This window comes from Oncorhynchus tshawytscha, linkage group LG17 (assembly GCF_018296145.1).
Source record: "Oncorhynchus tshawytscha isolate Ot180627B linkage group LG17, Otsh_v2.0, whole genome shotgun sequence".
Classification (NCBI taxonomy): Eukaryota; Metazoa; Chordata; class Actinopteri; order Salmoniformes; family Salmonidae; genus Oncorhynchus; species Oncorhynchus tshawytscha.
Window position 1 is genome coordinate 12,596,925 of NC_056445.1, and position 25,836 is coordinate 12,622,760.

Consider the following 25,836-nt stretch of genomic DNA (forward strand, 5'->3'; position numbering starts at 1 on the left):
AAATCAGCTAGAACACCACCCCCACCCCACACACAAGTGTGCGTCCACCATGCTGTGCCATAACTGTCGCCGTGGACAACAATGACAACTCATCACCATGGTTACAAGTTATAGCTGGGCGTCTTAGGAGGTTAGTACACTAATGAGTGTCCACTCCTCTGAAGCATGCAGAGTTAGTACACACATGAGATCAGACAAATTCCGTCTCCTTGCTTGACATCCTGATTACAGATTGATGTGTCTTTCGGCTCCGTTTAATAGATCTGTATTTCCTCATGCTGTTTGTCTGTAGAGCTGAGCTAGCCCTACACTCATACCAATGACCTGCTCTGATCTGGTCCTAAGATGACAGGAGGAGTAGCGTGTACAGTGGAACAGGACATGGTGATGATGATCTAATGGTGATGATGATTTTGATGATCTTCATGATGATGATGATCTTAATGATGACGGTGTGATGATCTTAATGGTCATGATGATGATTTGAATGGTGATGATCTTAATGGTGGTGATGTTGGTGACGGTGTGAACTTAATGATGATGATGCTGCTGGTTATGGTGATGATGACTGTGTTGATGAAGATGGTGATGATCTTAATGGTGATTATGAAGATGGTGATGATCTTAATGGTGATGATGATGGTGATGATCTTAATGGTGATGATGATGGTGATGATCTTAATGGTGATGATGGTGATGATCGTAATGGTGATGATGGTGATGATCTTAATGGTGATGATGGTGATGATCTTAATGGTGATCTTAATGGTGATGATGGTGATGATCTTAATGGTGATGGTGATGAGCTTAATGGTGATGATGATGATGCTGCTGATTATGGTGATGATGACTGTTGATGAAGATGGTGATGATCTTAATGGTGATTATGAAGATGATCTTAATGGTGATGATGATGGTGATGATCTTAATGGTGATGATGGTGATGATCTTAATGGTGATCTTAATGGTGATGGTGATGATCTCAATGGTGATGGTGATGAGCTTAATGGTGATGGTGATGAGCTTAATGGTGATGATGATGGTGATGATCTTAATGGCAATGAAGATGGTGATGATGACGGTGGCAATTATCTTAATGGTGATGATAATGATGATGTTAATGGCGATGAAGATGGTGATGATGACGGTGGCAATGATCTGAATGGTGATGATAATGATGATGATCTTAATGTGATGATGAAGATGGTGATGATGACAGTGGTGATGATCTTAATGTTGGTGATGAAGATGGTGATGATGAGCTTAATGGTGATGATGATGATGATCTTAATGGTGATGACAATGATCTTAATGGTGATGATGATGATGATCTTAATGGTGATGATAATGATCTTAATGGTGATGATGGTGATGATCTTAATGGTGATGATGATCTTAATGTGATGATCTTAATGTGATGATGGTGATGATCTTAATGGGGATGATGCTGATGGTGATGATCTTAATGGTGATGATGGTTATGATCTTAATGTTGATGATCTTAATGTTGATTATGATGGTGAGGGTCTTGATGGTGATGATATTAATGGTGATGATGATGATCTTAATGTGATGCTCTTAATGTGATGATGATCTTAATGGTGATGATGACAGTGATGATGATGATCTTAATGTTGATGATGGTGATGATCTTAATGTTGATGATGATGATGGTGATGATCTTAATGGTGGTGATGATCTTAATGTGATGCTCTTAATGTGATGATGGTTATGATCTTAATGGTGATGATGGTTATGATCTTAATGTTGATGAGGATGGTGATGATGGTTCTGATCTTAATGGTGATGATGACGTTAATGGTTATGATGATCTTAATGGTGGTGATGGTATTGATAATGATGGTGTGATGGTATTGATGATGACGGTGCGATGATCCTAATGGTGGTGATGATAGTGGTGATGATGGTATTGATGTTGATGGTGATATTAATGGTGATGATGATCTTAATGGTGGTGATGGTGGTGACGGTGTGATCTTAATGATGATGGTGATGATCTTAATGGTGATGATGGTGATGATCTTAATGGTGATGATGCTGCTGGTTATGGTGATGATGACTGTGTTGATGAAGATGGTGATGATTTTAATGGTGATTATCATCTTATTGGTGATGGTGATGATCTTAATGGGGATGATGCTGATGGTGATGATCTTAATGGTGATGATGGTTATGATCTTAATGGTGATGATGACGGTGATGATGATGATCTTAATGGTGATGATGATGGTGATGATCTTAATGGTGATGCTGACGGTGATGATGATCTTAATGGTGATGATGATGGTGATGATCTTAATGGTGATGATCTTAATGGTGATGATCTTAATGGTGATGATGATGGTGATGATCTGAATGGTGATGATGATGATGATGGTGAGGGTCTTGATGGTGATGATATTAATGGTGATTATGAAGATAGTAATGATCTTAATGGTGATGATGATATTGATGATCTTAATGGTGTTGATCTTAATGGTGTTGATCTTAATGGTGTTGATCTTAATGGTGATGATAATGATGATGGTGATCTTAATGGCGATGATCTTAATGGTGAGGATGCTGCTGGTTATGGTGATGCTGATAATGACTATGATGATGCTGGTGATGATCGTAATGGCAATGATGAAGATGGTGATGATCTTAATGGTGATGATAAAGATGGTGATGATGAAAGTGGTGATGATCTTAATGGTGATGATCTTAATGTTGGTGATGAAGATGGTGATGATGATCTTAATGGTGCTGATGATGGGGATGATCTTAATGGTGATGATGGTGATGATCTTAATTGTGATGATGATGGTGATGATCTTAATGTTGATGATGATGGTGATGATCTTAATGGTGATGATCATGATGATGGTGAGGATCTTAATGATGATGATGGTGATGATATTAATGGTGATGATGATCTTAATGGTGATGATGATGGTTCTGATCTTAATGGTGATGATGACGCTAATGGTTATGATGATCTTAATGGTGGTGATGGTATTGATAATGATGGTGTGATGGTATTGATGATGATGGTGTGATGATCCTAATGGTGGTGATGATAGTGGTGATGATGGCATTGATGTTGATGGTGATATTAATGGTGATGATGATCTTAATGGTGGTGATGGTGGTGACGGTGTGATCTTAATGATGATGGTGATGATCTTAATGGTGATGATCTTAATGGTGATGATGCTGCTGGTTATGGTGATGATGACTGTGTTGATGAAGATGGTGATGATCTTAATGGTGATGATAAAGATGGTGATGATCTTAATGGTGATGATGATGGTGATGATCTGAATGGTGATGATGATGATGATGGTGAGGGTCTTGATGGTGATGATATTAATGGTGATTATGAAGATAGTAATGATCTTAATGGTGATGATGATATTGATGATCTTAATGGTGTTGATCTTAATGGTGTTGATCTTAATGGTGATGATAATGATGATGGTGATCTTAATGGCGATGATCTTAATGGTGAGGATGCTGCTGGTTATGGTGATGCTGATAATGACTATGATGATGCTGGTGATGATCGTAATGGCAATGATGAAGATGGTGATGATCTTAATGGTGATGATAAAGATGGTGATGATGAAAGTGGTGATGATCTTAATGGTGATGATCTTAATGTTGGTGATGAAGATGGTGATGATGATCTTAATGGTGCTGATGATGGGGATGATCTTAATGGTGATGATAATTATCTTAATGGTGATGATGGTGATGATCTTAATGTTGATGATGATGGTGATGATCTTAATGGTGATGATCATGATGATGGTGAGTATCTTAATGATGATGATGGTGATGATCTAATAGTGATGATAATTATCTTAATGTTGATGATGGTGATGATCTTAATTGTGATGATGATCTTAATGTGATGCTCTTAATGTGATGATGGTGATGATCTTAATGGTGATGATCATGATGATGGTGAGGGTCTTAATGATGATGATGGTGATGATATTAATGGTGATGATGATCTTAATGGTGATGATGATGGTTCTGATCTTAATGGTGATGATGACGCTAATGGTTATGATGATCTTAATGGTGGTGATGGTATTGATAATGATGGTGTGATGGTATTGATGATGATGGTGTGATGATCCTAATGGTGGTGATGATAGTGGTGATGATGGCATTGATGTTGATGGTGATATTAATGGTGATGATGATCTTAATGGTGGTGATGGTGGTGACGGTGTGATCTTAATGATGATGGTGATGATCTTAATGGTGATGATCTTAATGGTGATGATGCTGCTGGTTATGGTGATGATGACTGTGTTGATGAAGATGGTGATGATTTTAATGGTGATTATGAAGATGGTGATGATCTTAATGGTGATGAAGATGGTGATGATGACGGTGGCAATGATCTTAATGGTGATGACAATGATGATGATCTTAATGGTGATGATCTTAATGGTGATGATGATGTTGATGATCTTAATGGTGATGGCCTACTCTGGGCCTACTCTGCTTCATGTTCTACATAGTGTACTGTCCTGTGGCCTAACACAAAAAGCACACACACACACACACACACACACACACACACACACACACACACACACACACACACACACACACACACACACACACAGAGTCGATCAATGCTAACCTGATAACGTTAAACCAACACAAAATAGACCACACTATGTCCATGTCCTCCTTCTGAACATACGCAAACAGGCATGTACACGCACCACACACACACACACACGCACCACACACACACAGCACTAGACCTTAATTGGAGCAAGCTGATAATAGGTCCACTGCTCTCCTGAATAGAAAAGGCCAATTATAGGACTGTGGACTTTTATAAAGAATAAAGAGAGATGGAGAGACAGATAGAGAGAGAGAGACGGAGAGAGCATGACAACGGACGGAACGAGAGGCAGACAGAAACGGAGTAAAAGGGAGGAAGGGAGAGAAAGAGAGGGGGGGAGCAAATTAAAAGGTCCATGCTCCTCTAAGAAAGAAAATTGGCACAGCTGAATCTCTTTCAGCTTGTATTAGAGAACTTAAGTCCCTGCATGCTGTTCTGCTTAACAGCCCAGCATTCTGCTGATGCCAGCAGAGTCAATAAAGCCTGGGTAGGTCTGGTCCAGGACAGGCCCAGGTAATGGACCGATCAGTATGGAGAGAGGGGAATGGGAGAGGGAGGGGATGGGAAAGAGGTTGGCAGGGGAAGGCAAAAGAGAATAGAAGGATATTGTCAAGAGTAGATGGATAGATGTTGTGGAAGGGTGTGCTGATGACAGTCCAGGGGCAAGGACACACAGGCCTTTTACGAGGACATGGCGTCTCACCTTAATGATCTCACTGATGAAGCAGACGTGAGTGACAGGGTCTCTCTTCTTCGTCAAGACCTTCTGGAGGTGTTGCACCTAAACACAGAGAGATTACAGGTTAACTCAGTACTCCCTGACTAGGTACATTACTCTACTTCAGCAGGTAAAAAGTGTACCTTTGCTTAGGTAAAGTATCTGTAAAGGTAAAAGCATACCTGTCTGCAAGTGGGCACTGATCTGGTCCATGAGTTTCTCTAGGTTGGTCCAGAGAGCAGCTCGAAACGCTGTCGTGTTACCTGGGGCTCTGCCAGGCGCACCTGACACACACAAACAAAACTACACGGGTTAAAAAGTTACACAAGACACCAGTACCTAAACTGAAACACAACTTTCCTCAACCCCTAACTCTCACTCACCCACCACATACCTCTGTTGTCAGCGGACTGGGTGAGTCCCTTGATATCCAAGGCGGTGGTGACGTTTGTCCTGTATGGTGGTCCGGTAGCCCTCCACCACCAACACTGATGGTCTCCCTCAGACTGCCCAGGTTACGGAACACCTGGAGGGACGTGCGCGCCTGGGTCGGGTTCTACATGGGGACAGAGAGGAGACCGTCTCAGTCAGTCAACCCCAACACTGTCTAGTCTGAGACAGTCAGCCTCGGAGCACAGTGGAGTACAATCAACCAACTAAATACATTTCAGACAGTTCTAGTAACCGGACAGACACACAGAATGGAGTGTACCTCACACTCTAGAATAGCACAGAGTGAAACACATGTACAGACTGACACACACACACCTCCAAGCTCAGACGATTGACGTCACTATACGCAAGGGAGGGGCTGGTCCCCAAAAATTTGTCATTTTCAACAATTCTCCTCAGCTAACGGAAAAAGATCAGGATACGTAAGTACTCTGACATTTTTGGGTGTGTGTCCGAGTGTGAATATGTGTGTGGGTGTGTGTGAGTAATTACTAACAGGGTTTGATAGCAGCTCTTATTAAGGAACCGGCACTCAGGACTAATCAGAGCTTTGTTCACTATCATCCAGGAACCGCTCACACCTTCCCTCCCCCCTCTCTCCAAACCCCCCCGTCTCTCCTTCCCCGCTCTCCTCGCTGTTGCACACGTGAAACTGAGATTGAGGTCAGACCCCAATTTTCTAGCTCCCTCCCTCTCCACCTCATTTCTCCGGCCTAACGAGTTCTTGGAAACACAGTTACAACTCTCTCCATTCCTAACTCAGGGCCATTTAGGAAACTGCCCCTAAAGTCAGCTCCAGCTGGGTCATAATCAGGAAGCCAGCGCCAGAGCTCACGGCCCAGTGAGGTGTCAGCTGGTGGATGTGATACTGTCAAGACCCTGTCATGGAGCCTCGACCCCAGCCGTCTGGAAGATGTGACACTATACGTCTCGTGTCTGCAGTCCATGGATCAGTCAAATGAGGTGACACAGGTGTTGACTTAACCATGACGCTCTCATGTCCAAAGCCATGATGCAGTACTTCGAACACCGGAGTTTGCTGTGGATAAAAAGGACGCGTCCATGTATGACACACACAGAAAAACACACACTGCCGAGGGGCGAGTTTTGATCAATTCTTTGCATGCTTGAGCGTGCAGTGTCCTTCCGGGTCGGGTGGGTGTGTATGTATGTATGTCATGCACTACATGACCAAAAGTATGTGGACACCTGCTCGTCAAACATCTCATTCCAAAATCATGGGCAATAATATGGAGTTGGTCCCCCCTTTGCTGCTATAACAGCCTCCATCCACTCTTCTGCAAAGGCTTTCCACTAGATGTTGGAAAATTTCTGTAGGGACCTGCTTCCATTCAGCCACAAGAACATTAGTGAGACCAGGCACTGAAGTTGGGCATTAGGCCTGGCTTGCAGTGGGCATTCCAATTCATCCCAAAGATGTTTGATGGGGTTGAGGTCAGGGCTCTGTGCAGGCCAGTCAAGTTGTCCCACACCGATCGACAAACCATTTCTGTATGGACCTCGCTTTGTGCACAGGGAACAGAAAAGGCCCTTCCCCAAATTGTTGCCAAAGTTGGAAGCACAGAATTGTCTAGAACGTCATTGTATGCGGTTGTGTTAAGATTTCCATTCACTGGTACTAAGGGGCCTAGCCCGAACCATGAAAAACAGCCCCAGACCATTATTCCTCCTCCACCAAACTTTACAGTTTGCACTATGCATAGAGGCAGGTCGCGTTCTCCTGGCATCCACCAAACTCAGAATTGTCCGCCAGACTGCCAGGTGGTGAAGAGTGATTCATTACTCCAGAAAACGCATTTCCACTGCTCCAGAGTCCAATGGCGGCGAGCTTTACACCACTCCATGGCTGCTCGGCCATGGAAACCCATTTCATGAAGCTCCCAACAAACAGTTCTTGTGCTGACGTTGCTTCCAGAGGCAGTTTGGAACTCAGTAGTGAGTGTTTCAACCAAGGATATTTCAGCACTCAATGGTCCCGGTCTGTGAGCTGGTGTAGCTTACCAATTCGCGGCTGAGCCGTTGTTGCTCCTAGACGTTTCCAGCTCTAGCAGGGCCGGAATTTCACAAACTGACTGTTGAAAGGTGTCGTCCTATGACGGTGCCACGTGAAAGTCAGATTTTACACACCTGTCAGCAACGGGTGTGGCTGAAATAGCTGAATCCACTCATTTGAAAGCATGTCCACATACTTTTGAACAACAGCTGTGTCTTTGTGAGATGCAGAGTGGGTGAACGGATGATCTTCGTATGTGTGGTTCCCACCGTGAAGCATGTGATGGTGTGCAGGTGTTCTAAAAAAAAATTGACCGGTAGTGTATATACAGTACCGGTTAAACGTTTGGACACACCTACTCATTCAAGAGTTTCTTTATTTGTACAATTTTCTACATTGTAGAATAATAGTGGAGACATCCAAATATGAAATAAAATGAAATAACCCATGAAATCATGTAGTAACCAAAATAGTGTTCAACAAATCAAAATATATTTTACATTTAAGATTTTTCAAATAGCCACCCTTTGCCTTGATGACAGCTTTGCACACGCTTGGAATTCTCTCAACCAACTTCAACTGGAATGCTTTTTCAACAGTGTTGAAGTTAGTGTGTATGTACACACACACACACACACACATACACACACACATATACACTACCGTTCAAAAGTCCTTGTTTTCCATGAAAACACACATGGAATGAGTTGCAAAATGAATAGGAAATATAGTCAAGATGTTGACAAGGTGATAAATAATTATTTTTAATTGAAATAATAATTGTGTCCCTCAAACTTTGCTTTCGTCAAAGAATCCTCCATTTGCAGCAATTACAGCCCTGTAGACCTTTGGCATTCAAGTTGTTTGTTGAGGTAATCTGAAGAGATTTCCCCCCATGCTTCCTGAAGAACCTCCCACAAGTTGGGTTGGCTCGATGGGCACTTCTTACGTACCATACGGTCAAGCTGCTCCCACAACAGCTCAATAGGGTTGAGATCCGGTGACAGTGCTGGCCACCATTATAAACAGAATATCAGCTGACTGCTTCTTCCTTAAATAGTTCTTGCATAGTTTGGAGCTGTGCTTTGGGTCATTGCCCTGTTGTAGGAGGAAACTGGCTCCAATTAAGCGCCGTCCACAGGGTATGGCATGGTGTTGCAAAATGGAGTGATAGCAAGATCCCCTTTACCCTGTACAAATCTCCCACTTTACCAGCACCCCCAGACCATCACATTGCCTCCACCATGCTTGACAGATGGCGTCAAGCACTCCTCCAGCATCTTTTCATTTTTTCTGCATTTCACAAATGTTCTTCTTTGTGATCTGAAGAGCTCAAACGTAGATTGGCTGTCCATAACACTTTTTCCAATCTTCATCTGTCTGTGTTCTTTTGCCCATCTTCATTTTTTTCATTTTGTTGGCCAGTCTGAGATATGGCTTTTTCTTTGCAACTTTGCCTAGAAGGCCAGCATCCCGGAGTCACCTCTTCACTGTGGACGCTGAGACTGGTGTTTGCGGGTCTTATTTATTGAAGCTGCCAGTTGAGGACTTGTGAGGCATCTGTTTCTCAAACTAGACACTCTAATGTACTTGTCCTCTTGCTCAGTTGTGTACTGGGGCCTCCCACTCCTCTTTCTATTCTGGTTAGAGCCAGTTTGAGCTGTTCTGTGAAGGGAGTAGTACACAACGTTGTATGAGCTCTTCAGTTTCTTGGCAATTTCTCGCATGGAATAGCCTTCATTTCTCAGAACAAGAATAGACTGATGAGTTTCAGAAGAAAGTCTTTGTTTCTGGCCATTTTGAGCCTGTAATCGAACCCACAAATGCTGATGCTGCAGATACTCAACTAGTCTAAAGGAGGCCAGTTTTATTGCTTCTTTAATCAGAACAACAGTTTTCAGCTGTGCTAACATAATTGCAAAAGGGTTTTCTAATGATCAATTAGCCTTTTAAAATTATAAAGTTGGATTAGCTACGCAACGTGACAATGGAACACAGGAGTGATGGTTGCTGATAATGGGCCTAGATATTCCATAAAAAATCTGCCGTTTCCAGCTACAATAGTCATTTACAACATTAACAATGTCAACACTGTATTTCAATTTGATGTTATTTTATTGGACATAAAATGTGCTTTTCTTTAAAAAACAAGGACATTTCTAACTGATCCCAAACTTTAGAACGGTAGTGTATATATGCACACACACACACACACACACTTGTCCCCAGTGTAGAAGGTACCGAGGGGGAGCTTTCTCTTTCGGCAAGACAAAATCAGGTTAATTGGTTTGTCTTGATTGGGCAGGCACGCACACACACACGCACACACGGAGTAGTGAGACCTTCTCTGTCGGTGGGGAGGTGAGAGGAGCAGTCTAAAAACACCCCCACTCCGTCTTAACGAGCATGTGCTGGATGTGGCAGCATACACAGGCTGAGTCCCAAATGGCATCTTATTTCCTTCATGGGCCCTGGTCAAAAGTAGTTCTCTATGTAGGGAGTAGGGTGCCAATTGGGACACAGCCATACAGTACAGGGGAAGAAACCACCCTTCACAGACCATTACTGTATTGTTGTCGTCAGGCAGGCAGCTGCAACACTAAGCCAAGACTATTACCCAAACACCCTGTATCCTTATGGACACCATGTCAGATAACCTCATTAAACCAGGTAGGGAATGTAATATGCACAATGCTGTGTAACACAAACACCTGTCTAGGCTCTTGGCTTCCTTCACTGCTAGGCCTATACTTTGACATGAAAGTCATGCAATGACTGTGAGGCTGCTGTCATGGTTTCTGGACTTCTAATTTCAAGAGACATCCCGGTTAAATCAAATATTCTGATGTTCATTCTGACCACATGAGTGTAGCCAAGGGCATTTAAATTCACTCAGTGTTACATATTCAGCCGGCAGTGCCTGCCTCTTTACAGATGGGCTGGGTCCGCAGTACTAAAATATGCCTACTGCTAGTACAAGGTTTGGTGTGAACTGGATCCCACACACTCATTGAAGACTTCCAAAAAAGGTACATCATCACACAGAAAACAACCATTTCTCATTAGAAGTGAGGAGGATAGCAGGCCATATGTGCAGGCATATTCACATTCACAGCAGGGAGAAAGGCTTATTTTGGTGATTCCAGGATTAGAAGTGTTTCTCTAGAGGAAGGTGGGCAACCATGGAGAAGAGGCTTCGCATGCTGCGTCTCTATTTCGTTTCGGAGAGAGGCATGTTTTCATGTTTGCGGTTTTGTTCTCTCTAAAACATTACGGGCATGTTTAAATGTTTGTTTTTTGGTGTGCACGCATGTGTGTGTGAGTGTGTGTGTGTGTGATGGTGGGCTGGGGGGTCTCTTCCTGATAGGAAGTGTAATGTTTGACTGGTATTTGAGTGAAAGCAGCTTACAGGAGCAGTAATGTGAGCAACAGAGGGCCTAGCCATCAACAGTATTAATCCTTGCAACCAGACACATACGTTCACACACACAATTCATTATACAGAATACATACCAATGACCATGACTGACTCAAACTCAGAAACATTGCTCTTTCATGTACCTCTGCTAGAATGAATAATTGAATAAGTCATCTCTAGTGATCTCTTTTATTTTCCAGAGGATTTGAGGTCAGTGGTTTAAGGCACTTCTGGGAGTAGTTACAGTAGCTTCCGTGACAACCCTCTGCTTTCTACTTCATTGGTTCCGTCCTACAGACAGACACCTGTTGGCCTGAACCACTACTCACTGTCCATATGCCCTGTTAGCTTTTACCAGAGAGTGGACATTTACTCACTGACCTCACTCACTTGAAGGGTATGACAAGAAATTGGTCAAACAAAGCAAATCGCTGAGAAGAGGATGGGTGAGATGGTTTACACACATGCTGGTGGGTTATGTACCCTCTGACGTTTGCTTTCCTGTAAGTGTGTGTGTGTGTGTGTGTCGCTCTCTCTCACGGTTTCATGACAAATGTCCAATCTGCTTTGAGATAACACTATCAAACAACACAAGTACAAGCCTTTGACATATAAAGGAAACACTTGAGTAAATGAGGGATACAAAGTATATTGAAAGCAGGTGCTTCCAAACAGGTGTGGTTCCTGAGTTAATTAAGCAATTAGCATCCCATCATGTTTCGGGTCATCTATAAAAATGCTGGGCAGGCCCAGTTGCCCATTATTTTGCCTACCATGGCTGTGTCCCCATAGAATGACAACGCCTTCATCAACAGGGCACAAGTGGTCACTGAATGGTTTGATGAGCATTAAAACAATGTAAACCACATGCCATGGCCGTCTCAGTTACCAGATCTCGAGCCAATTTAACACAGCGTTTTCCATCACCATCAACAAAACACCAAATTATGGAATTTCTCATGGAAGAATGGTGTTGCATCCTTCCAATAAAGTTCCAGACACTTGTAGAATATATGCCAAGGTGCACTGAAGCTGCTCTGGTTTATGGTGGTCCAACTTTTGGCAGTTACCTGTATGTTGGTGGGTTAGGTACACTCTGATGTTTTCCTTCCTGTAGCTGTGTGTGTGTGTGTGTGTGTGTGTGTGTGTGTGTGTGTGTGGGGGTTCTGGGAGTAGTTCCAGCTACAGCAGCTTCCAGGTAACATCACCTGCCAGAGAGACTGAGGCAGAGTCACACATATGACAACCCTCTGCTTTCCACTTCAATGGTTCCTTCCTACAGACACCTGTTGGCCTGAACCATTACCCACTAACCATAGCTTTTACCACAGAGTGGACATTTACACACGCACACACACACACACACACGCCGTGTATTTGTCAAACAAGCCAATCGCTGATAAGAGGATGGGTGAGACTGTTCACGCACGTTGGTGGGTTATGTACACTCTGATGTTTGCGTTCCTGTAAGTTTGTGTCTGTGTGTCTGTTTGATGACAACAGGTCCAATCTACTTCGAGGTAACAATATCAAACAACACAATAACAAGCCTATGACCTTACTTGACTCTACAGCTGTCAGATTTCCTCACAAAGTAGTATGTCTAAGTTGCTGAGCGGGACATTTGTTTTAACTAAGGTTAACGAGAGGGTTAAATGCACTAAATCATTCAGGAGGAAAGGAGATAATAAAAAGGGCATGAAAGTAGAGCTTCTAAAAGAGAGATGAAGAAAATAGAGGGTTGTTAGGCAGCAGAGCCGGAATTAAGGGAGAAATACATTCGGACTTCTGCCGCGTAACCAAGGCAACCCCACAACAAACATCAGGAAGGCCTATTCAAGTCTTTTAGGGCTGGTTGTGTACATTGAACAGACAGACCCAAAACGACCAGGAGAAAGAACACACTTTTTAGGAGAGGAGGATGGGAAGGAGACAGAAGGTGGGGAAACGACAGAGGAGTGGAAAAGGTGACAAACAGTCGCATGTAGAGCGGCGTCACACGTGAGTCAATGAGAGACACGTTGGAGAAGTGTAAGAAACAAACATCACTTGGCAAGCAACCCATTTTAGTGTCTATTTGGACATCACAGTACAGACTCAAAACTGCACTCAGAAGACTTACAGTGGGGCAAAAAAGTATTTAGTCAGCCACCAATTGTGCAAGTTCTCCCACTTAAAAAGATGAGAGAGGCCTGTAATTTTCATCATAGGATCTGCATGGAGGAATGGGCCAAAATACCAGCAACAGTGTGTGAAAACCTTGTGAAGACTTACAGAAAATGTTTGACCTCTGTCATTGCCAACAAAGGATATATAACAAAGTATCGAGATAAACTTTTGTTATTGACCAAATACTTATTTTCCACCATAATTTGCAAATAAATTCATTAAAAATCCTACAATGTGATTTTCTGGATTTTTTTCTTCTCATTTTGCCTGTCATAGTTGAAGTGTACCTATGATGAAAATTACAGGCCTCTCTCATCTTTTTAAGTGGGAGAACTTGCACTATTGGTGGCTGACTAAATACTTTTTTGCCCCACTGTAGGTAATTGGCTCATTTCTTCAAGGTTGGAAGAGATGTAATATCGTCAAATATGGATATAAAATGAGGACTTCATCAATGTGCATGAAGCGCGAGCACACACACACACACACACACACACACACACACACACACACAGAAATAAAGAGACTAATGAATCTTTGGGGAGACGATAGCTCAGTACTGTCATATTTATGGCAGCTTAAACTTCCTGTTGTTGTTAGATGACAAACCTCTTTCCCTCTGCTAATGTCTTGAGCACGAGGTAACTTGTGTTTCCCCCAACATCACTGGCATTTAGTTTCCCTTGATTTGACATTCAAACTAAAAAGGTCAACATTTGAATAGATGCTGAAATGCTATTCAATATTCAAGACGTGTAACAATAGCAAATGATGCCAAATAATTATCATACATTTACCACCAACCAGAGTTTTCCTGCTCGATGAACCGGAACTCAAAATAACAGGAAGTGGTCCTGTGCTGCTCAGTTGGAAGAGCATGGTGCTTGCAATGCCAAGATCGTGAGTCGATTCCCACTGTGGCCACCCATGTGAAAATGAACGCACGTATGACTAAGTTGCTTTGGATAAAACCACCTGCTGTATCGCATATATCATATACTGTATTATAGAAGGAAGAAGTGTCCGACTCGGTACATCTTCCACAAAACAAGTGTAAAGTGGTTTTTCTTGTGGATCAGTATACATCTCCATAGAGACAATCACCAGGTAAGCACAATGGCTTGTTCTGCTCTCTTTCCACCCAGAGCTCTAACTAGAACACATTTTAACTCGTGGGCCTAGTAATGTAAAACAGAGAGTGAAAGTGTTTTTTCCAGCACAGAACACTTGTCTCCCCTCTGGTACACAGAAGGAGCAGCTTCCACATCCTGACAAGTTGGTCCTCACAGAACACTGAGCAACATCAAAGCAAATTACACTGAGGAAACAATATCGCTTTGTTTCAGACAACTTGGCCCACTGCCAGATATAGCCTGTAGCTGACAGAGTGTGTGTGTGTGTGTGGTTGTGTACAAGCATTTGAGCATGTGTGCGTTCTGCCGCGTGTGCGTGTTCTGTCGTATGTACATGCGTGTTATGTACACGCGGAGACGGTGAGCTAAAGAGCTCATTCCGGGATGATCTCTCCTCATTTACTGACAGGCCACACTAGGAGCTTTGAACAGCTCTGCTCTGTCTCGGTCTGTATGAGGAGCAATCCCAAAGTCTCAACAATTAAATCATGAAGGGACTGTAGCATGTCGGTAGGAGGACGGACTCCCCAACTTTCTGAAAACTAGCGAAGAGACCACAGTATGGTAGTAAAATACCTTGGCAAAATGTTCCATTCAAAAAAAAAAGACAGTACCCAATCAGTCCTTCTGGGGCAATAGTTATAAACACATACACCACCACACTGTCTCTACTTTATGGTGCCTCAAAGGTCAGCTCACAATGGTGATAATGAAACCGTCATTACCATGCCATAAATAACCAGTCAAAGGAAGTGTTATAAGGTTTATGCCGGTCCACACACGATTATCGTCACTCCCGTTTTCATTGTTGTCGTTTCAGTCAGTGACCTTTTTTGAAAGACAAGGCCATACTTTTGACCAGAACTTTCCCTCGTGTGGTCTTTGTGCCTTCAAGGAATACAAGTCGGCCTAATACAGATGTGTGAGTGCATTCTCTCTCGAGTCCTGTCTCTACTTAACCAATCAGCTGGGTGTAGCACCCAATCAGATTGAGGATGTTTTTTAGTTTTTTTAGTTAGTGTTCCAAACGGGACACTATTTTTTTTAACCTAAACATGCAAACACCATCAGATGGACTGAATAGCAAGCAGTGCACGGGAATGACATTCACTCTCATGGGATGAGAGGTCAAAAATGAAAAGCCACACACCCCATTATTACCACACAGAGGCATATGTCACTGTGCTTCTATGGCTACACACACACACACACACACACACACACACACACACCACACACACACACACACACACACACACACACACACACACACACACACACACACACACACACACACACACACACACACACACACTGCTACTGCCTACTTTGTTTGTTCATTTAGCAAACAAGACAGCTCATAATCCAATGCCGTTGTCACAGTCAGCACACCTATGTTGAATAGCATCAGATTAGCTATACAACTGGTCATTTGGCTCTCTGCCCCATGACAAAATGTTTAGAGTTGCAGGTAATTAGCTTTAAAAAGAACATTTTCTCTCCGGCCTCATGGCAAAATGTGTAGAATATCATGAGATTAGCTATACAACTGCAAAATGTTTCTCTTTGCCCTATGGCAAAATGTGTAGTTAATTACCCACATTGTGAGGTTAATTACCCACATTTCTGCAGACCCACCCACCAATGAATTTCTGGCTACGGTACTGCAGTGTAGGCTAATGATTTCCTAGAAAACGTCACTGAAGGATAATTTTGCTGTTTAAGGGAGATGTTAAAGCATACAGTATATGCATAGTGACAAGACTTTCAGCCAAGTGTCTGACGGTCACTTGTCAACTGGTGAAGGATAGCGAAGACAAAGTTAAGCAAAGGTTATAGGTGTGTGTGTGTCTGCCTGTCTGTGTGTGTGCGAAAGCCACGCCTCAAATGATCCCCTATTTCCAATACAGTGCTCCACTTCTTATACAGTGAATATAGTCATTTGCTATTTGCACACAGTCTTCCGTATGACACAAACGGGAATATATCCTGGTTGTGATTGCAGGACGGGGTGTTAGGTAAGTGTTCTGTTGATCTAGCTGCAGGCCAATCAGAGCAGTGGGGTGCTGCCATTAAGAGAGGAGAACATAGAAACCCAGCTGGGATTGCACCATCACATAACAGTTCTCCTGTTCATCTCTCCATCCATCCAGAGATGACAGAGGGGAAAGGAGAGAGAAAGAGATGGTTGCAAAAGAAGGAGAGGATCATGGAGAGTGAGGGAGGCAGAGAAGGAACAAGAGAGCGAGTGTGAAGAGAAAAGAAAAAGGAGAAAGACACAGAGTAGTGACAGCTGCTGTCACTACAGACAGCATGCGCTGGAGAATAGCACCTTTTCACACATTCTGTCTGTTCCTCTCACCTTTTCTATCCCTCCCTCCCTGCCTTGCTCTCTCTCTCTCTCTGCATGTCCTCATGTCTCCTGTGGTTCTCATGACACACGCAGACGGTCAGATAGACTCACACACACACACACACTCACGCCCAGGCTGAGGGGCCATCTGCTCCCGAGTCACCTCTGATCACGTCTATCCCACTCTCCATCCTTTAATTCTCCGCCTATTCCCCTCTCATCGTCCCTGCATCCTCCTCCCGTGTCTCCAGATCCTCTCATCTGCTCTCTCTCAGAGTTCAGATCAGTAAGAGACAGGTCTAGGAATGGTGCTGGTAATGGCTGGCTGACATTTCAGGACTGTGATTTTAGACCATTAACAGGCTCTGGGTTTGGATAGAAGCTCATGAAATGTCAATTTCTTGATTGTGCTAATGAACTCCAATGAGGATAAAACTGTGTCTACAGGTACAACGGGAGAGGGCTGCAAGCACATTTCTTCCTGTTGTGCTGACAGTGTACTTGTTTATGCCTTTTAATACAGAGGTTTTATACCAGTTCCCAGTGTAACCACAGCAGAAAGACAGCGTTTAGGTGCAAACCAGCGTGAAACTAGCTTTCATCTTCTCGGCTTCTGGTGATTATATAACAGCTATAAATAAGACGAGTACTGCCGCTGAGACACAGGCAACTAAATAGACACATAATAATAAATATGTTTGAGGGAGAGAATTGGCTGAACATGAACGCTTCTTCCAACCGATTCCCCCCCCCCATCTTTACCCACGGCAACAGAAGCAGAATAGCACCTTTTTTGTTGTTTTATTAGCTATGTGAGAGAAACAAGTTGACACTGATTTCCTTCAGGTTTAGCTGGAGGGATACACAGTCAACGCCCATTTGTAGCATCAGACAACGACACTTCAGTAACATCAGAATGGATTTAGATTAGGGCTATTCAACTGGGCCTCCAGGACCACAGCTCTGCTGTTGTTCAACTGGCCCCTGATTCAGCCCTGGGGACACCAGGTGAGTGGGCCTCTCTGGGCAATCAATGATAATACATCTGTGGGGATTTAACGATGATGCATCTATATAATAGCATCTAGTATGATTAGGCTCTGATCTAGACAACACACTACTAAAAGCGTAGGTAGGTAGTCATGTGTGTGTGTGTGTGGGGGAGTTATATTTCAAAAGGAATTGAACTCTGGGTCTGTATTTCCCTGTTTCTCAAATGAGACTCAGCGTGGTGGTGTTCGTGCCAGGAGTCATGCGCACACACACACACACACACACACACACACACACACACACACACACACACACACACACACACACACACACACACACACACACACACACACACACACACACACACACACACACACACACACACACACACACACACACACACACACACTAATGAAGGGGAATTACAACCTACACAGATGCATGTTAACATGGTAAAAATGTATGACCTGGACGGTGCACATTGGTAGCCTTGGGGAGATTCGCTCTAATGAAGGAGAGGTGGTCCCTTACAGAGACCTGATTTACCGTGCATAGCCTCAACCTACACACAGACACACTTCTATCTTTATCACAGTGGGCCGAACAGAATGTGGCCCATTACAGACTACGGAGAACAGACAGAGGCCCAGATTGTCCTGTTATGTTCTCACCTGGGCTTTACAGGCACAGTTCTTTATTATGGTCAAAATCATTCCATTCTGGTCCCCGGGTGAGACTGAGCAGACGGCCTATAAGCATCCCCCCTAATCTCTTCTCTCCTGACCTCCTCTCACCCCCCCGAGTCTCTGAAACAGGACACCGTCCCCCTGAGAATACAGCTTTCTGGGTCACGATGACAACGGACAGGATTTACACACTCTGCTCTGTGTGTGTGTGTGTGTGTGTGTGTGTGTGTGTGTGTGAGGAAGTAGCGAGACACACTACAGTTCAGAGAAACAGAGGAGTTTGTAATGAATAAGAAACTCACTTCACACGAAAGATGAGGAGATTAAGCATTTAAAACTCTCTACCTCCATCTCTCCCACACTCGCGCTCACTTTCTCACTGCCCGTCTCTCTCTCCCACTCTTGTCTGAGCTGCAGTTTTGAGAAGTCTGTCTGCCTGCCTGTCTGCTGTACTGCATAAGTGAATATCTCAGAGGGAGAGAGAGGCCTGCTGCCCGTCTGATAGCAATCTGACCTTGACACGTTCACCTTGAATCGCCCTCTCAAAATAACCCTCCACCCTCCTCTGTCAGCTACCCTTCCCTCTTCATTGGTGAATAACAAGTAGAGCACTTTACTACATTCTCAACATCAAACCATAATAATGCTTGATGAATTAAACAAATTACCATGTGCGGGGAGAATGTAACAGTACAAAGAAAAAAAACTGGAAGCAGAGTTTGACTGTTTCAAGCGCACCCACGCACTGCACTCCGGACGGACGGACAGACAGGTTCCTAACTTCCTACTCCTTCAGAATAATACCTCTGTAGAACTATATCAGTCACCGACACACAGGTACAGGTACACAAGCAGTTGGAGGTGGCTGTTCTCCATTCCTGTCAGCATCGGTCTACTGTGACCGCTATATAGTGCACTACTGTTGACCATATATAGGGAATAGGGTGACATTTGGAACCTAGCCTTAGTCTTCTATCTGAGCTGCTTTGATAAGAACCAGGGACTGCGCAACATAGCGTGCCACAGTGATGATCTGACCATGCAGACATACATCTATGTGCCTCACTCTCAAATTGCCAAGCCAGGCCTGAAATTGCAGAAGAAGTCGATATAAATATTAGATGATTTATTAAGCAGTAGAAACAAAAAGACAAACAAAGTCCTTGAGGGTTTGACTATTCTCCAGAGGAGTTTTCACCTCTAGTATAGGCAGGACGGAGGAAGGATTGGTGGGATGGATGGATGGGTGGAGGAACAGGGTCTAAATTTATCAGGCAAAAAGCTGTCCCCCTCGGGAGGTTTAGTAGAATAAAAATGAAAGGAACAAGAGAATAGTGTTTTTATGGGTATGACGAAACAAAAGAGGGCAATAATTGGAGGACTATGAATAAATGTCTCATAAAATGTTTACACACACAGGTGAGAGGCCACAAGGAATCATGATAGGACTAGAAAAGTTTCCCTGGATTTCAGAGCATCCGGCAATAGGAGTCAGTTTGTTTGACCTTGCAACACGATCACATTCCAGGTCACGATGTAAAAACATTTTTACGTAATAAATCATTTTGAAAGTAACGCTCCAAAAAGTAACCTTTTTCATTTCTATATGTACTAGAAAGCGAAGTGTTTGTTTCTTGGGCTTCAGGAATGTGACTGAAAAAAAGTGCCCCAGGTCTTGAAAAATAAAACAATTCAACTGATTGAAAGTATAAGGGGGATATCGACGAACAAACCCCGTGGTCAAGGCTAGGACAGAGCCAGTGGAATGAGTGGAACTTACTCAGGTGTTCAAAAGCTCTTATCAGACCGAGAGCCTAATTGTTCTTATGTAGTTCTTTTTTTGAGTTTCAGTTTAGAAAACTATCTATTTGCAGAAGTGACAGTTACAGGGATGATAAAAACAGCTTGGTTGCCGTAGCAACGTCAGGGAAACTGTGCAGAAGGGAGGGGTGCATCAAATACAGCAGATCTGTAGCATCTTTAATTGAGCCTCTCATTCTCCTTCATTTCCGGCTACAACACGTTATGGAAAGAGATTAACTGTATAGGAAGCTCTGGGGACAGGTCGTCAGGATACTTGACAACCAATAAATTGCCAGATGCAAACAGATGATCATATTTAGCGGACAACAGTTCTTGAGGGCTTGAACAGAAAGGGAAAGGGGGATACCTAGTCAGTTGTACAACTGAATGCCTTCAACTGAAACGTGTCTTCCACATTTAACCCAACCCCTCTGAATCTGCCTTAATCGTCATCCACGTCTTCGGCGCCCGGGGAACAGTGGATTAACTGCCTTGCTCAGGGGCAGAACAACAGATTTTCACCTTGTCAGCTCGGAGATTCAAACCAGCAACCTTCTGGTTAGTGGCCCAAAGCTCTAACCACTAAAAAAAAGGTTAGTGATCTTCGTTCTTACTGGTGAACCGGTGTTTGAGTTGTGTGGTTGCAATATCAACAGTCCCTGATCTCTGGTGTATCTTTGCATGCATCAAAATGAGTTTAAATTGTGTGAAGCGCAATGGACATATAATGCACAATGTCTCAGGAAAGACCGTCTGGGTTGGCAATACTCAGTAGAGTATGGACCTACAGGCCCCGGTGAAAACATTTGCACACAAAACAAAATGGACTTCAGGGGAGTCTAAATTAGATTTAGGCCTAATTTAAATTAGGCCAAATTAAAAATATATTTAGACCAAATTTAATTTGGATTTAGGCATAAATTATTTTACCTTGAATATTGCAGCACATTTGTGTATACTAGCCAGACAAAACCCGCTGAGTTCAACAGTAGTGGCTGAATGTATCCTCAAGCCTACTACTTTCTTCTTCATTGTTAGGCTGATGTGTAATTTTCATAAAATGTTTATAAATAGCACATACATCGCAGATAGTACACTGCATAATGAAACAATCCCATGTGAGTTGGTGTTTTGAGGGTGGACTGACTATTATTGGCATTGATGGAGAGAAACTGCCCTACGCCAGTGTTCCAGGTACGATATACATACAGGGCTGAGGCCAATTGAGGTCGGACCAGGCGAGGACAGTGTTATTTTAGCTGCCGAGCGGTGCTGTGAGGGTCAGTATCAGATATGTATTACATTCAGAGCCTTGACCGACTGCAGGGCGTGTTTCCCCGATAGCCGTACGGGGGTGTGGACGGACCCTGGCCTCCAACTCAGTCTAATATAATGTGAGTTTCCTGCCAATCATTTTTTATTAATAGTTCTGTGGCCAACCTGCTCGCTGGGGTATGGGTTGACAAATTAGACTTAACCTTGGAGAACTCCTAACATTTCCAGTAATACATTTTTAATAGAAGGTTAATATTGATTCAACTCTATTGAAAAAGCATTCTCTCCAGTATCCGCTCTGTGAATCTAAAAGTAGATTTTAAATCTGAAACTGTACACTGACCAACAGAATGACAGAGAGAGAGAGAAAATAACAGAATTCTTTAACCAGGGGCGGGGCCTTCGCCAGGGTTGCAATCTGAGCCCTGCACTCTTCAATATTTACATCAACAAATTGTCCACTATTCTAGAAAATCCTCAGCCCCTGGTGTTAGTCTCCAGAATTCAAAGGTTAAATGCCTGTCTTCGCAGATGACCTATGCCTGCTGTCACCCACAGCACATGGCCTACAGCAGAGCCTAGACCTGCTAGAGCAGTACTGCCAGACCTGGGGCCCTGGCAGTAAAACCCCAAAAGACTAAAATAATGATTTTCCAGAGAAGATCCAGATCTCATGGAATTAAACCAAAGTTCTCAATTGGTGCAAAATATATAGAGTACTGCACACACTACAATTACTTAGGTTTAAAAATAAGCTCAACTGGACACCTTAATGATGCAGTGAATGAACTGAGGGAGAAAGCACGCAGGGCATTCTATGCCATTAAAAAGCTAATTCAAATTGAAATACCTATTAAAATTGTGTCATTGAACCAATTGCACTGAACCAATTGCACTTCATGGCAGTGCAAGACAAGATTTCACTAAATGGGACAAACACCCCCATTGAAACCCTGCATGAAGAGTTATATAAAATTCTCCTACATGTCCAGAGGAAAACTACAAACAATGCATGCAGGGCAGAATTAGGCCAATATGCACTAATAATAAAACTAAAAAAAAGAGCAATTAAGTTTTGGAAACATCTCAAATACCGTGACCCCCTCTCATATCATTACCAAGCACTGCAATGACAAGAGCTGAGCCAAAAAAAATCTAAAATAAATAAAGAGTCCCATCATCCAGCTGTTCCTGGGGCTGAGTTCACAAACCTGTTCTACTAACACACTGAAGGATCAGGACCAGAACAACCAATCAATCAGAATAAACCAAATTACAACACAGTCCAAAAAAAACGATATTGCAGTGCTATCTGGCCCAAAATGCAGCGCTATCTGGCCCTAGCTCGACAGTATACCGTGGCTAACTATTTGACCATGGTTACTGATCAAAACCTTAGAAAAACCTTGACAAAGTACAGGCTCAGTGAGCACAGCCTTTCCAATACAGGGAGTCAGGTTTTCCTGTGTCTACCCTTCTCAATGGCAAGGCTGGGCTCACTGAGCCTGTACTTTGTCAAGGTTTCTCTAAGGTGTGAAACCACTACACCACAGCAGAACCTGAGACAGAGCTGCATTTCCTGACAAGATGTCAAAAATACATTTTAAACCCTTATTGAAGGTTTCAAAGACCTCTCTGATGGGGGAGGATGCAGAGAGCTGTGGGTTGGCAGCGCATTATATTGCTGCCTGCCATAAGATGAGGGACAGTGTCTGACAGACCAACCAAAATGCACATGTCCTCTATATTGCTATTGTTAAATAGTTATTTTGACCCTTGGTGGTTGTTGTTACTGTTGTCCCGTTGACAATATTGATTATTATTATTTTAATACTGTAAATATCCAAAGTAAGCTTTGGCAAAATGTACATTGTTACGTCATGCCAATAAAGCAAATTTAATTAATTGAATTGAAATTGAGAGTGAGAGAGGTGGGAGAGTAGAGCAAAACAGAGGGGGAAGAGAGAAAGAGATCGAGAGAGAGAAAGTTTGAGGGGGAAGAGATAAAGGGGGGAGGTATAGAGAGCAGGAAGAGTTGTTGAGAGAAAGAGAGGGGGAAGAGAGGCAGAGGGGGTAGGGTGAGAGATAGAGTGGGTAGAGAAGTAGAGGGCGAAGAGAGGCAGAGGGGGTAGAGTGAAAGATAGAGAGTGGGGGTAGAGAAGTAGAGGTAGAGAGAGAAAGAGAGAGAGAGAGGGATTGAGAGTGGGAGATGGGGGGAGACAGAGAGAGGTAGATCAGTGATGACCATCTGGTCCTCACAGTGAGTGTGCTACAGGCCAAGGCATCTCAGTGGGAGTCATCACTGGAACTCAGCGTCAGCTGGGCCACACCGGGTCATATATTACCCAACGGAAACCCATCTTGAGCATGCTTGTTTAAGGCTACAGTGAATTCTCGTTTTGGCCAAATGGCAAAAAATATGTGAAAACTATTTAGCATTTTCTTTGTAGGCTAATCCGGACACTTAAAAGAAATCGCGCTGTGCCCTCAGAGGAACAATAAACAAGCAAAGCGTCAATACAGGATTAGGGTTGAATCCTACTACACCGGCACTGACGCTCGCCGGAAGTGGCAGGGCTTGAAAACGACAACAAAGGGAAACCCAGGCGCGAGCTGCCCAGTGAAGCAAGCCTACCAGATGAGCTAAATGGCTTTTATGCTCGCTTTGAGGCAAGCAACACTGAAGCATGCACGAGAGCACCAGCTGTTCTGGATGACTGTGTGATAACGTTCTTGGTAGCCGATGTGAACAAAACCTTTAAACAAGTCAACATTCAAAGTCGCTGGGCCAGACGGATTACCAGGACGTGTACTCAAAGCATGCGCGGACCAACTGTCAAGTGTCTTCACTGACAATTTCAACCTTTCCCTGACCGCATGTAATTCCTACATGTTTCAAGCAGACCACCATAGTCCCTGTGCCCAAGGAGGCAAAGGTAACCTGCCTAAATGATTACCGCCCCGTGGCACTCACGTCGGTAACTATGAAGTGCATTAAAAGGGTGGTCATGGCTCACATCAACAGCATCCTCCCGGGAACCCTGGACCCACTCCAATTCGCATACCGCCCCAACAGATCCACAGATGAAGCAATCCTCAATTGCACTCCACACTGCCCTTTCTCACCTGGACAAAAGGAACACTTATGTGAGAATGCTGTTCATTGACTACAGATCAGCGTTCAACACCATAGTGCCCTCAAAGCTCATCACTAAGCTAAGGACTCTGGGACTAAACACCTCCCTCTGCAACTGGATCTTGGACTTCCTGACGGGCCGCCCCCAGGTGGTAAGAGTAGGCAAGAACACATCCGCCACGCAGATCCTTAACACTGGGGCCCCTCAGGGGTGTGTACTTAGTCCCCTCCTTTATTCCCTGTTCACTCACGACTGTGTGGCCAAACACGACTCCAACACCATCATTAAGTATGCTGACGACACAACAGTGGGGGAAGAGCCAGACTGATCACCGACAATGATGAGACAGGGTATAGGGAGGAGGTCAGAGAACTGGCAGTGTGGTGCCAGGACAACAACCTCTCCCTCAATGTGAGAAAGACAAAGGAGCTGATCGTGAACTACAGGAAAAGACATGCTAAACAGGCACCCATTAACATCGATGGCCTGTAGTGGAGCGGGTCGAGAAATTCAAATTCCTTGGTTGTCACATCACCAACGAACTATCATGGTACAAACACACAAAGACAGTTGTGAAGAGGGCACGACAACACCTTTTCCCCCTCAGGAGACTGAAAAGATTTGGCATGGGTCCCCATATCCTCAAATGGTTCTACAGATGCACCATTGAGAGCATCCTGACTGGTTGTATCATCGCCTGGTATGGCAACTGCTTGGCATCTGACCATAAGGCGCTACAGAGGGTAGTGCGTACAGCCCAGTACATCATTGGGGCCAAGCTTCCTGCCATCCAGGACCTACATAATAGGCGATGTCAGAGGAAAGCCCATAAAATTGTCAGAGACTCCAGTCACCAAAGTCATAGACTGCTCTCTCTGCTACCGCACGACAAGCGATACCGGAGCGCCAAGTCTAAGACCAAAAGGCTCCTCAACAGCTTCTACCCCCAAGCCATAAGACTGCTGAACAATTAGTAAATCGCCACCGAACAATTTACATTGAACCCCCTCCCTTTTTGTACACTGCTGCT

At 43.7% G+C, this 25,836-nt stretch overlaps 1 protein-coding gene and 1 pseudogene across 2 annotated transcripts in view; both read right to left on the reverse strand.

Moving 5' to 3' along the window:
- LOC112216882 overlaps window positions 1-5,486 on the reverse strand; it is a 43,113-nt pseudogene extending 37,627 nt beyond the window's left edge.
- The window catches only part of LOC121839772 (conserved oligomeric Golgi complex subunit 5-like), a 65,676-nt gene that overhangs the window by 948 nt on the left and 38,892 nt on the right, over window positions 1-25,836 (reverse strand). The window contains exons 3-5 of one of the 2 annotated variants that reach the window (XM_042300192.1): window positions 5,767-5,928; window positions 5,555-5,656; window positions 5,358-5,435 (exon numbers count right to left, since the gene is read on the reverse strand). In XM_042300192.1, the coding sequence (XP_042156126.1) occupies window positions 5,594-5,656; window positions 5,767-5,928 (225 nt within the window). In that variant the 3' untranslated portion in view covers window positions 5,358-5,435; window positions 5,555-5,593. Of the gene's footprint in view, window positions 1-5,357; window positions 5,436-5,554; window positions 5,657-5,766; window positions 5,929-25,836 lie in introns of those variants that run through there. The other variant, XM_042300193.1, reaches the window with a different exon arrangement.